The sequence below is a fragment of the Orcinus orca genome, chromosome 5 (assembly GCF_937001465.1).
Source record: "Orcinus orca chromosome 5, mOrcOrc1.1, whole genome shotgun sequence".
Classification (NCBI taxonomy): Eukaryota; Metazoa; Chordata; class Mammalia; order Artiodactyla; family Delphinidae; genus Orcinus; species Orcinus orca.
This window is the reverse complement of record NC_064563.1, coordinates 130,476,731-130,490,635: the sequence shown is the minus strand read 5'-3', so window position 1 is coordinate 130,490,635 and position 13,905 is coordinate 130,476,731. Positions and strand designations below refer to the sequence as shown.

The 13,905-nt window shown below is 38.5% G+C and overlaps 1 protein-coding gene across 6 annotated transcripts in view; it reads left to right on the top strand.

Moving 5' to 3' along the window:
• The window catches only part of APP (amyloid beta precursor protein), a 278,797-nt gene that overhangs the window by 256,589 nt on the left and 8,303 nt on the right, over positions 1–13,905 (top strand). For 3 of the 6 annotated variants that reach the window (XM_004264478.2, XM_004264482.3, XM_004264476.3), the window contains 3 exons: positions 2,645–2,698; positions 9,582–9,682; positions 12,440–12,586. In XM_004264478.2, the coding sequence (XP_004264526.1) occupies positions 2,645–2,698; positions 9,582–9,682; positions 12,440–12,586 (302 nt within the window). The remainder of the gene's footprint in view (positions 1–2,644; positions 2,699–9,581; positions 9,683–12,439; positions 12,587–13,905) is intronic. The other 3 variants (XM_004264484.3, XM_004264479.3, XM_004264477.3) reach the window with 1 other exon arrangement.

The window sequence follows — 13,905 nt, the reverse complement described above, 5'->3', positions numbered from 1 at the left end:
TCTTTTTATAGGGGACTATTTGATTCAGAGCTGCTGATGGCAGTAGAATAACATATTTCTGCCTATTTTAACTCTTTAAGACAATCTGTTTCTAATGTTTAACTTACTAAACAGCCAAAGTAACATGTTTTGAATACTATATTGAAGTTACTTGCTGGTTCAACTAGTAATGGTCCATTTGAAAAATTAGAAAGTATTTATTTTGGATTGGGGAGTAATGCACTCCTTTTTCTTGTCAATGTATATTCTTTTTTGCAGTGATGAAATTATCTTTTAATTATTGATGTCTGATCACTGAACACGAGTTACTTATTTTTTGAATATTTACTCATATTAAATCAGCCTCACACTGTTAAAGCAGACTACAGTTTAAGTCACTAAAATTATTATTGTTTATCTTCCTGAAAAATATAGTTTTATTACTGTTTTCAAATAATACACGCACCTTGAAACAGAAAGGCAGAGAAATTTCTAGGAATGATCTCCTCACCCAGAATAAACTAATGACAGCTTTTTGTGGTAATATCTTTCAGACCTTTATCTATGCGCATGTGATGTGTTTCCATATTCCCTTGAGTAATTATGGAATAGGGCTTTATCATTTGTAAGGGTCTTTGGCATATGTGTGCACATTTGAGCCCTGGAAAAACCCAGCTTCCTTGTGACAAAACAGAAGCTCAGAAAGAAGGAGGTTTGCCCAAGAGTGCAGAGAAAACAAGTGGTGGCATTAAAATGGACCCTGAGACTAGCCTGACTACCACATCTTCAGTCCAAATTTAAACCACAAACTCAACTGCTTTCCCCTGAGTGGAATAGAGTCTCTAATGATTTAACCATTGATGAAGGTAATCACTTTAAGTTATTTTTTTGCTTTGTGAGTTTGCTTTGGTACATTCTTACCTTCAACTGAAGCACCATTTGGGGCTCTTGTCATCAGGAAGCTCTCAAAAAGTACAATAATCCTTCAGTTAACACCATTTTATAAGGAGTAATAAAGTCCCTCACTATATGTTGTTGTGGATGGGGAAAAGGATGAAATACAGAGAAACAGTATTGTTCAAATGTATTTGTGAGTTGCAGAAGGAAGTATGTCTTAATCTGATACACAAATAGAGTGTTACTCATCCTCACAATAGTTGTCATAGAATATTTCATAAATAGGATATTTAATAAATGGAGTTTTATAGTATTTGAGAGTTTTTGAAATGGAGTTTTTAAATTTTTGGTTCCTCATTGCAATTAGAAGATAAGTTATTATTTCTATTTTACTTGTGAAGAAACAGCCTCAGATGTGATCATTTGGCCCAAGTCGCCTGCATTGTAAATGTTGGGTTTAGATGCCTCCGCCCTCCTTTTCTCCTCTACGGTGCTGCCAGGCTGCATGATAAAGGACCAAACCACCTTTTTCTTTGGATACATCCAAATGTCTTGGTATTCTCAGCAACATTATTTTTTCCTATTTTGAAGACTTGGCTTGCTGCCACTTCCTTCTCCCTTACTGTTCCCTGCTAACGTGTGGCATTCAAAATCGACTTGGGCTTATAATTCCATTTTTGAATGCCCGGGCTGCGTGCATCAGTAAGCTGTATGGTCTTACTGAAATTTTTGATCCAAATGCCATCCCGTCGAGCACACCTTCTCTTCCGATGGACACCTCTGCTCACTTTTCCTTACCTTCTTACTTTTATATTTCCCAGACCTTACCCAAGAGGCTTTATCCTCCCTCATGGCTTCACTGGCCCCTTGTCCATTATTTATCCTAAAAGCTTTGTTTCTTTCCCTTGCCTGTTTCTTCAAAGACCAGGGTAAGTTCAAGTTAATATTTTCTGAGAATCAGAAGCACTTTGGAAATACCAGCTAATGGTCAACAACAGTGGGCACTATTGTGCTGACTGCAATGTTTTCTTTGGGTCAGACCCAGAATACTTGCAAAGGAAAAATTGTGAAAGTCGACAAATATGAAAGGAAGTATTTGCACTTCACACATTTCAACTGTATGTCATCTATTAAATAGAAACCAGTCTTTAAAAATACAGAGAGAGGGGGAGGAAACTCTGGTTTACCTCTTCTACCCTCAAACTGGGAACAAATTTGATTCGCTAAATGGCAGATTATGTGGTGAAACGTTCCTCTCCTGATAAATTCCTATTTGCATTTCTCCTGGCGATTTAATGGAGTCCTTTTGTAGTTAATTAACTGTAAAATAAAATAAGATTAAAAGAAAGATAAGATTGGATAGTTGTAAAAGGAGGTATCTTTAAGATTTTCCACTGCGCTGGGCATAATGTATTTTATTTCTAATCAAAAGCCAAGAAACTATTTCTAAATTCGCTGAGAGGAAAACCCACACTCCCAGCCCCTCTTCTTTGATGTTGCCGCGTATCTTATCCTGGTGAGCACATTTATTAGAAAACTAAGGAGTAGGATTGGCACATCAAGAGCGATAAGCCTTTTGAAGTGGTACCCCTCCCATCCTTGATGCTCAGGATTAACTCACTGTGGTTCTTTTCTAGCTGCTTTTTTTTTTTTTTTTTTTATAACTTGTGTATTGCACATGCTTTTCCTTGCGCTGTGTTCAGGAGCCACGACTTACCATCTCGATTTGTCTTGTTTGCTTTCCGTGTATCTTGCTTCCTGTGCCCAGTCGAGCCTGTTGACGCCCGCCCTGCCGCCGACCGAGGACTGACCACTCGACCAGGTATATCCCGGTGACCCTCCGCCCCTCCGCATCTCGCGCTTGCACAGACGCAGCCCCTTTCTTGGGGGTCAGCCTCTCTGAATTGCAGATATGGAGAAGCAGGGTTTAAAATGACCATGGAAACCAAACTTTTTAAAACTCCCCTTTGCTTTTCCTTACACTTCATTTCCCAAGTTCCTAATTAGGCGATCAATTTTTTGCTTTCTGAGCATTCCTTTTGAAACAATAAAAAGGAGCCCTTCCAACGTTTGTTTTTTCCTTTTGATTTTCTGGTGGAGAGGGTTCTGTAGAGCCTATTGGTCCTCAAGAATGTAAACCTACACAGATGCAGACTCTAGCTGGTGACGACCTGGTTACTGCTGGAATATCTCATTCTTTCTTTCTTGTTTGGTATCCGGATGGTCCATTTCTAACTGAACTGGGCTCAAACTTGAGTCAGTTCCTCAAGTAGACATGAGTTCCTAAAAATATCAGAATTGGAATATCTTTAGAGCCCAGAAGTATTTCCATTTTATCTTTTGTGGGTTATATATACTTATTCTTGATGAGTGTCTAAAATGCAGCTGAGGTATGTGCCTAATTTTCTATACAAGTTCTTTATTTTTTTATAGTACTTAAAATTCCCATTAACACTGATATGGACACTTCTTTGTTTTTTTTTTTTTGCATCTTTATTGGCATATAATTGCTTTATAATGGTGTGTTAGTTTCTGCTTCATAACAAAGTGAATCAGTTATACATATACATATATTCCCATATCTCTTCCCTCTTGCGTCTCCCTCCCTCCCACCCTCCAGTCGGTCACAAAGCACCGAGCTGATCTCGGTGGACACTTCTTTTTTTGGTAGTTTCCCAAGCATTAAGAAGAAACACACTTTCACCTTCCTATATCTCAAATTTAGCTTTAAGAATAATGTCACACCCAACAAAAGCACATACATGCCTGGTTTTGACCCCGTGCACTACCTCGCCCAACTGATAAGTACCCATTGCTTTCAATGAATCAAAAAGAGAAGTTACTGAATTGACAAATCTGTATATACTCTGGGGAGATTTTACTCCCAACAGTGCAAACCTACCCATAAATGTTTTCTTCTGTATCTTCGTAATGTCCCCATGCGGTACTAGGAACAGGGCATTAACCTCATATGGAGATGTTAACACAAGGAGTTTGACCTTTGCTCCCAGGTTGAGATGCAGTCAGCAGCCGGGCCAGGAGCAGCCCCTGCCCCTCTCTGCCAGTACAGGCTCAGGTTCCATCTGCTTCCCACCACAATCACTGACGAGAAATTCAGTGTCTGCCTTGTGGCACCTTCATGCCTCTGCGCTATAATTAACAGGGCAGCGGGGGCCGTGGAGTGACACATCTTGACAGCCAATCTCCTTGATTTTATGAATCTCTTTCTGTAGGGCTTTTCAGAGAAATTTAAATTATAGTAAGTCAGACCCAGTTTCAGCTCTTCTAACGTCTTCCTTATTGCCAGTGTCACACAAATAAATTTCAAAGAACCAGCAGTTGACACATCCCCAGCCTGCTCAGCCCACTGGTAGGGCCCAAGGCTGAGTGAGGGTCCGTTCCATTCTAACTGCAGCTGATACTAGCTTAGGTTGGTCCTTTGCCTTGGGCCTTTTTTATGGCACTTCCTACTTTATTTTTAAAGGAAGAGATGCTTTTCATCTACAAGCATGAAATGTGAATTAGAAGCGCTCATTCAACCAATTTTATTAAGTTACTACATTGAGCACACTGGGCAATTATGTTCCTATTGAAATACCCAGGAAGAGGTAACACCACTGAAGTAGATTTTTTTCCTTTTTTAAAAAATCTAAAATGAAAAGGACTTTTCTATACATTCTTAAACAAAAACAATTTGTTTTAAGGGAAGAGCTTGAGAATACTTAGAGGTAACATACAGATGGGAAGAAACTCCTTCTAAAGTCTTTGTTGTAACAATAGCAATAGCTCATTTTGATATTTCACAGACTCTCCAACTGCTTTGGAGGGTCAAAAGAAATTAAGTAATAAGGCCCCTGTTCTCAGGAGCTTGAATAGAAAGACCACATTTTGTGTATTTAGAAAGATGAGATGGAATTAGAAAGGCACGGATATACAAAGTAACATAAAGTGTAAACCACCTTGTGATGTTTGTTTGTGATTTGAGCAGATGGGACATTAACCAAGGGGCGCGTTAATCAGGGCACTTGCTGGAGATGAGCTTTAAGATAGGTTTTGAAAGGTTTTGGGCACATCCATTGTCAAAGAAGAGTGGAATGTTCTATACAGATAGATGAGAGAATGGCCTGGGCCAAACTTCCTTTCTTACACTATTGTAAGGCTTGGGTTCCCCAATAGAAGAGGGCCATAGTGGGGAAAGAATGCTCAGATAGGAAGTGAGGGAGATTCTAGCTAAGGTATGTTTATGAACAGTCCTATTTGCTGCGTATGTCTTAAGACATACTATGCTCTATATTTTTGTGCTTGTAGTGAGTCTTTTGAGCATTTGGACCAGTTTCCCCCTGTGTTTTCTAGCATTACTTTCGGTTCTTCATCATCACACTTTATGAGACCACGTGTTTGAGTCTAACGTGCTCAATTATATCATTAGATTTTCCAAACTTAGAAACCCCTTTCCAGGATTGTCACATCATGTTATTCAATTGATGTCATTGTTTTTTAAATAATCACTGCTGTCACTCTGAAACAAGTAAAGAAAGGGCTTTTGTATAATCACAACTGAGGAAAATGACTTCTCCTTGACTTCCATATCTGAAATAACAGGGTACAGTAACTTCTAGAATGTAGTGTCAAGGAAGGAACACCTTTAATATCAGTGGTGATTTCTAGGGATGGTGACCATTACAGCTACTCCCCTGGGCTTATTTCCAGAGAGAAATAGACTCTGAAAGACAAGTAACACCATTTGACCAGAATAAAGGAGACAAATACAGGCATACCTCGTTTTATTGCTCTTCACAGATGTTGCATTTTTTACAAACTGAAGGTTTGTGGCAACCCTGAAGTGAGCAAGTCTATTGGCGCCGTTTTCCCAAAAGCATTTGCTCACTTCATGTCTCTGTGTCACATTTTGGTAATTTCGCATTATTTCAAACTTCTTTGTTGTTATTATATTATGGTGATCTGTGATAGTGATCTTTGATGTTACTATTGCAAGATTACAACTAGCTGAAGGCTTAGATGATGGTTAGCATTTTTTAGCAACAAAGTATTTTTAATTAAGGTACACACATTGTTTTTCAGAGTAGACTACAGTATAGTGCAAACATAGCCTTTATATGCACTGGGAACCCCCCAAAAATAGTATGACTCACGTTATTGCAATATTCACTTTATTGCAATGGTCTGAAACTAAACCTGCAGTATCTCTGAGCTACGTCTGTACATTAGCAGACTCTTCACAGGGTGGAAAACTTACCCTTTCCACTATAATTTTAACCATGCTTCTCCAGTCCTAATAAAGGAAACCAGATCCTTTGAGAAAGGTTTCCTGAAGGACATGCTTTCCTTCTTCAAATGAACATGCTTCCCTTCTTACTGAGAGCCTGGTGTCAGAGCTTAGAGAATGAGAGTCTGGTGTCAGAGCTTAGAGTGGAATCAGGACAACTCGGAAAATGCATGTGGTAAAACTGTAAGTGAAGGTCCCTGCGATTTATTTAAAACTTCTCATCACATATCACTATATGCAGTTTCAGCTTATTATCAATGACATTTTCCTGGTGCAAGCTTATTAATTTTTTCCCCTTTTTAATGACATTTGCTTAATATATAGAAAGGCTTTTCAGTGAATGACTATACATGCTGTACAAAAATGAACTAGGGAGAGCTCTTTCCGCTGAGTCCTGCAAACTATTGTGCTATAATTAATTATCTGTTGTTCTGACTTGCTACATGAATTTGAAATTTTTTTGATTATTAAAAGTAATCTTCGTGTCCTTTCAGAAAGAGTGTGGGTTTTTCTAGAAGGAAAGACTATTCAAGAGAGTGTTCTTAAGATCTCAGAAATATAATTTTAACTATTGCACTGTTAGATCCCAATGACAGAAAGAGGGTAAGGTATAAAGAAATCACTTTGGTTCTAAAGGGACCTCAGATTTAAAAGGGTTTGTAGAAAGATAAAAGTATACAACTAATGAGAAATAAAAGAGCATTAGTAAAAAAAATAAAATAAAAAAAAAAAGATCATTAGTGTCACAGCCCAATAAACATTTGTATCAGGAAGATTAGAGGTCAGAATAAGATGAAACTTATTAGAAAATGCTAATCATTTTAAAGCAAGAACATAAATAAGAATAGAGAGCCCTACAGCTCTTGGGATGGGGTTAGGAATCAGGGGACAGTCAGTGAGTGGACCAGTTAAAAGATGAGAGAGAATGAGAAACTGTCCTGCTTTGATTGTGCTTCTGTCTTTCATGTGTATATTAAACAAGATGGTCTTTTGTTAAAGGAAAGGCAAGTCCAAGACAGGTGAAGATGAGAAAACAAGGCACTAGCCCTTTGTAATAGTTATCTATTACTATGCAATAAATAACCCCATAACTTAGCAACTTACAAACAAACATTTACCTTCTTATAATGAATTTCAAGGATTTCCAACATGGTTTAGCTGGGTGCTTCAGGCTCAGGGTCTCTCAGGAGGTTGCAGTCAAGACATCTGCCACAGCTGCAATCATCTGAGGGCTTGAAGTTTGGCTAGGGCTGGTGTGTCTTCTTCCAAGATGGCGCACTCACATGGCTGTTGGCAGGAGACCTCAGTACCTCACCATGTGAACTTTTGAGTGTCCTCACAACATGGCAGCTGGCTTTCCCCAGACTAAGTGATCCAAGAGAGAGAATACAAAGGAAGCTGCCTTGTATGACCCAGTCTCAGAAGTCATACCCCATCACTTTTGCCATATTCTAACAGTAGAAGCAAGTCACTATATCAGGTCTACACCTGAGGAAAAGGGAATTAAATCCCACCTCTTTTTTTTTGTGTGTGTGTGTGTGTGTGGTATGCGGGCCTCTCACTGCTGTGGCCTCTCCCATTGCGGAGCACAGGCTCCAGACGTGCAGGCTCAGCAGCCATGGCTCACGGGCCCAGCCGCTCCGCAGTATGTGAGATCTTCCCGGACCGGGGCACGAACCCGTGTCCCCTGCATCGGTAGGCAGACTCGACCACTGCACCACCAGGGAAGCCCAATCCCACCTCTTGCTGGGAGGAGCATCCACAAATTTGTGGATATATTTTTAAACTACCACACTTCTCTACTCAAGTCCAAGTTCCTATAAATCATGGGCTGGGAGAACTTGAGGGCAAGATCGTAGAACCCCTCTCCCTGATCTTTGTGGACTTGGAAGATAGGGATAAGAAAATGTAGTTGTGACAAGCCGAAGGGAGAGAAGACAGCATCACAATCTACATGCCGGGTGGAGACTGACATTGATCTTGGGTCCATTTTCAAATAGGTTATTAAATGGAAGCTTTCTGAATAGTTGACCAAGAATCAGTGATATGTCACAACCAGCGTGGGTTCCCTGGATCTTGTAAAATTATCCTCTTTTCTCTTTGTGTAGACTGTGCTGTTAGACTGGCACGTCATACGCTGTGGACATTGCTTTTCAATTTCAGCAAGATGTGTAACAAGGTTCACAGCACCTTGTAGACAAGATGTAAAAGTTGATAGACCAAAAGCAGGAAATCGGGTCCCATGGGAGCTGAAGGAACTTGGTAACATGTAGCCCAAGTAAGAGAAGAATCAGCAGGAACATGATGCCTCTCCTTGGGTATCTGATCTGTTCAAGGCTACAGTGCAGAAGGGGGATTTAGGCTTGCTCTATGTTGAACAGAGTGGAAGTTATAAGGAAACTGATTTTGGCTTAATGTAAGAAAGGCCATTCTAGTAGACAAAGCTGTCCAAAAATGGAGGCAAACTGATAATTCCTCTCTGTTTAAGTAGAGCTGAGAGTTTACCCCTGGGTGGGAACACCAGAGAAGAGATGATTTTAGAAGCCATTCTCATCCTAAAATTCTGACTTTTGATATTTAAATGCTGCAACGTGGAAACGATATTTATACTTTGTAATTTCACCTTTTGTTTTAAAAATTACTTTGCGTTTTGTTTTTAAGCTTCAAATTACTATCTGAAAAATTAAATTCATTATAACAATTAGTGAAAGAATCATATAGCAATTTATAGAGAAAGAAGAGTTAGCATGTTAGAAATTGTTAGTCCCACAGAAGCATTTTTCAAACATTATGTACTGCAGTTCTTTATTCAGCAGATGAACCATTTACATTATGTATCTATAACTAAATCACTTAACTAAATAAATGATATGATTTTTACAGTGCTTCACTGCATAGATGCATGAACATAATTTATTTGTAATTGGAACAAAGTCCTAAAGGAGCAGTTTTGTTCTGCCAGGTAATTAATGCTCATTTTTAAAGCCTTTTATTATTTTTTCTGAAGGAATGAGAGCACATGGAAAAAGACATATAATACGCTAAACAATAAGCACCTAAAGCAAGCGAGTATATTCTAGGAGCAAATCCTTTGCAGCCTCCCAACTAGCATTTAACTTCTGTCTTTTTCCCCATTAAAAAAAAAAAAAAATTATAGCATGTGTTTAAAGGCAATAGAAGCCTGAAGTGCAAATTTCTTTAATCTTTAATTTATTTTTGTTTAAAATAGGTAGTGGTTAAGGATTTAAATATAGGGTGTCATTTTCTGGAGGAAAGTTATTAATCCATTTTCCTCTAACTTCAGGCCTAGAAAGAAGTTTCTGGTAGGCTTTGTGTTATAATGTTATTGTTTATAGATAAAACAAATGGACTGGCCTGCGTATTTTGATTATGGTATAATGCTTATGGTATCATGCAGGTTCGGGGTTGACAAATATCAAGACGGAAGAGATTTCGGAAGTGAAGATGGATGCAGAGTTCCGACATGATTCAGGATATGAAGTTCATCATCAAAAATTGGTACGTGACATAATCTACCTCTTCAGGCCACTCTGTCTTGTCAAATGACTTTCGTTCCTCTTGGGTCAGAAATCCAGTTAAGGAAGAGATTAAAACGAAAATAAAACACTTGCCTATAGGATCATCATGAAAACGTGAAGAAAAGAAAAAGAGGCTCTTTATATAGTAGTTCTTTAGGTCTAGAAAGCAGCTGAGCCCACGTTGGGCTTAAAGTGGAATTACTTTGCATTCTAGCAGCCATTTTAATAAACTTCCTGTCTGTTTTCTAGGAAATCAGGTTTATAATAGGCTTGTGTGAAGGATCGAAATCTCAAATACAACACGTGTAAACACTGCTTGGGTTCACAGAACAGCTTCACGGCCGCTGGCTTAATTTCACGTTTGTAAACTCTTCCCCTGGGCTTCGTCGCCTCTCTCTCACCCCTCCTTTCTGTCCCCTCCCCACATTTTAAATTTTTCCTCGGCAGTGGGATGGTTGGGACTCCCTGGAGGTAGGTAGAGGGGTAGGTGAGCCAGACTGCATTATGTTCCCAGCAGTGTGTTCAGCAGAAGGCTTGGGCAAGAAAGACTGTGGCTTCCTTTTCAGACAAAATTACCCTTTTTCCCCCCAAATGTTAGAATTGGAGTAAATCAAAAGGCACCCATCTCCCTTAAGGTTACATAAAAACCTTTACCGAAAGCTTCAGATAAATCAATCCTGCGTTATGCTAGGGGACCTCCCATCTTAAGAGTAAATAAGCCCAGTAAGTGGCTTAAACTAATAAAGAAGACAATTTTGTTGCACATTCAGTATTGAACAAAAGTGGTAATCAAATTCTGAAATCAGTAATAATACTTGAGAAGGACTCTCTCAGGCACTTACTTTGTTTTTGTTTGTGTGTGTGTATACATGTGTTTTTCCCTTTCGAGGAGAAACTGTCTTTCCACTATTCATAAATAAAATTTGCAAATCCAAGTATTAAACTCCAACCGAAACCCCTATAAAGTATAGTGTATGCCTCTTTTCACTCTAAACAATTGAGGCAAGTTCAAAATTGACTTGAGATTCAGATTTGCATTTTAACTCCCATAATCTTTTTGATAAAAGCACAGGGAACTTTTTGAAGTGCGGTTTTCGTTGGCAAGTTAATCCAGTGTCAGTTATTATAGAATCAGGGGCACTCTTGATCTGGCTGATGCTGAAGAGGTTAATAACAACTTGTGGAATCTGTTGAGGATTTGGGAGCTGGTGGGGCAGAGAGCTGAAGATTAATGTGTGGATTTGCGTTTTCTGGTGCCTGTGTCATAAAAGCCCATCTCCGCAATTACACTAACTCCTGTAATATGACCGTGACTAATGGCAGAAGCAGCAATTGAGAGAATCAGCTCCCTCTACGGAACTAGTTGATGAAATAATGTACTATAATTGGTGCAATGAATGTTACAGAATTACAGTATTTTCTTAAAGACATAGGAAGATGTCCACACTTGCATTCATTTCTGATTACCTCATACTTTTATCGTTAGCTAATTAATGATTTGCTTTTTATAAATATGTTGAGTGAGCATATTTGTTTAGAAAGGGGCATAATTATGAACAGTTTCTAATTTTGTTGCAGATATACCATAAGTAAAACTCTTAGAAATTTGCTTTATTTGCTGTACTTCATGTTGCCTTTTCAGACTGCTAGGATGTTAGTTCTAGCCATGACAGTCAGTCATTTTACTGTCTTGAGATTATACTAAAAGAATTATTTAGGGAGCTGTTTTTATTAATTTACATAGCAAATGTAGTATATGTTCAGTAGTAGTTGGGCCAGATGATCTGTCATAAGATCATCTCCTTACATAAAAAATGATAAAAGTTGCAGTGTGTTTTTATAATTCCATTCAAGTAAAGTTGAAAAAATAATGACTTGCATTTATAAACAGTATGAAGGAATGTAGTGTAATAAATTTATCACTGAATAAATTTCTTCTTTACAGTATTCTCTAAATTCTTTTCATGTTTAACACAAATAAACATCAAGAATAAAACAACATTTTTAGTTGAGTTGCCAGGGACAACATAGTAAGAAAGCATGTGTTAATGTGTGGCCATTAAAATTCCTATCTTGTTGCCTACTACTTCTTCTCTTTGAAATAAGTGCCTTTTAAGCATTATGCTTCTCAAGGTTAATTAGTGTCTTGCTGAATTATTGTGGCTGAAAGTAGGTAACAAGATGCCTTTTTTCTTCTGTTTAATGCCTTTGTTTCAGAATGCTTGTTCCTATGTATTTAAAATGTCCCTCTAAGGAAATGAGGGCATCTATAGTTTGGAAAAGCACCTAAGGCATAGCGGTCATGCGTCAGGTCTCCCAATTTAAACCTGCTGTGGCTGGGAAAATACTGACCTCCTTTCATAATCACGATCCGTGCCTTTCCAGTGTTTGATAGATCCGAGAGCTGCCGTCCCCCTCTTACAGAATGTTCCATCTGTCAAAGGGTTTCAGGTCCCTGCAGGCTTCTGTTTTGCCTTTCTAGAGACATGTGGGGGATGGAGCGAAGTGGACTTCCTAAAACTGGGGAAGCCACATGTTGTACATCATTCTATAGACTACAGATGTCATTCTTAGTAAGTGGAATGTGGGGTTTTTTTCAAGTACACACCAAATAATTGAGTGACCAACAACTCAAACTTACGGCATAAAATATATACCGAATATACTGAAACTTTTCACATACTTCATCCAGATATCTCCCGCAATTACAATCCTTTCTCTTGCATTTGTTTTCCAGGTGTTCTTTGCAGAAGATGTGGGTTCAAACAAAGGTGCAATCATTGGACTCATGGTGGGCGGTGTTGTCATAGCAACAGTGATTGTCATCACCCTGGTGATGCTAAAGAAGAAACAGTACACGTCCATCCATCATGGTGTGGTGGAGGTAGGTAAACGTGGCTGCATGTTTGCAGGTGGGAGTTAAAGACTATGAAGAAAATCTTGCTGGGTGTTAGACGAAGAATCATCCAAGTATCTCTTTGAACAAACAATCCATATTGCTGCTCAAGTTGCAGCTGTTTTCTTGCTTCTGGTTTTTATTCATTCCAACTTATAACTACTGTGATCGAGACATTGGGGATATATGCTGCTATCTCAACTTCTTATAATTTGTATTGAAATATCAAAATAATACTAATGGTAATGCCTGGCTTATGGATATTGTGATTACAGATATTGTGATTACAGACATTTAAAAGAAAAAATAACAGCAGAAGTCACAAATGAAAAAAAGGAAGTGGAAGCCTGCTTTTAAAAAAAAAAAAATTTTAAGCACGCTTATTCCTGGATTTTTTTATCTTAAATAATTTCATTTCTAACTCAAGCCAGGTAATAGTAAATAATTTTCAGTAAAGAGTCTTACCTTTAAAGTCTCACAGAAAATCACATTATACCAAAAGGCTGAGTGAAATATACAAGGTTGTTCAAGACCTTTAACCTGTCACCCTGCACATCCACCTGAAATATCTTAGTTTCAAGGTGTTAGTGCAGTGGCACTGGAGGTGGAGAGAAAACCCACAAAGTGACAATCACATCTACTTGAGACTGTCCAAACACCCCAGCCTGTGAGAAACAAGAGTATGTACAGCACAGAGGTAGCGAGTTACACCAACAAAATAGAGTAAGCTGCGGGATTCAAATATGATGCCTTAAACCCATGATACAAAATAGTTTAAAATAAAATTAAATGTGCAAATAAGTTCTTCATATGCATTTAAAATGCAGGGTTTAGGGGAGGAACCTCACAGTGTATGTATTTTTTAGGAAACTGTTAGGGAAAGTGAATTAATACATCTTGAGAAGTTTAGAATTTTTAGAGCTGAAAGAGATCTCAATAATCAATTAATTGATCTTCTCATTTTCTAGATGAGAAAACAGACCCAGACAGAAGACATGTCCTTTCAGTGTCAAATTCCGTAGAGCCAAGTTCACAGTACAGATTTCCCCACATCCTGTCCATTGCTTTTTCCATCAGAGCAAAGTTCAGATATTTCCAGTGAGTTAAACTTCTCACTAACCCCAAGGAAATGTGCTCCAAACCATTCTTGATTATAGGAGGGCAGGAACAGTTTAAATAAATTAAGTTTGTGGCAAAGCCAGAAACCTCATTTAGTTCAGCACTTGGAACATCCAGGCTCCTTGTTTACAGGAGCTGCTGATGGAAAGTGGTTTTGAGTCTTGTTTTCCATGTCCACCCTGGTGTAG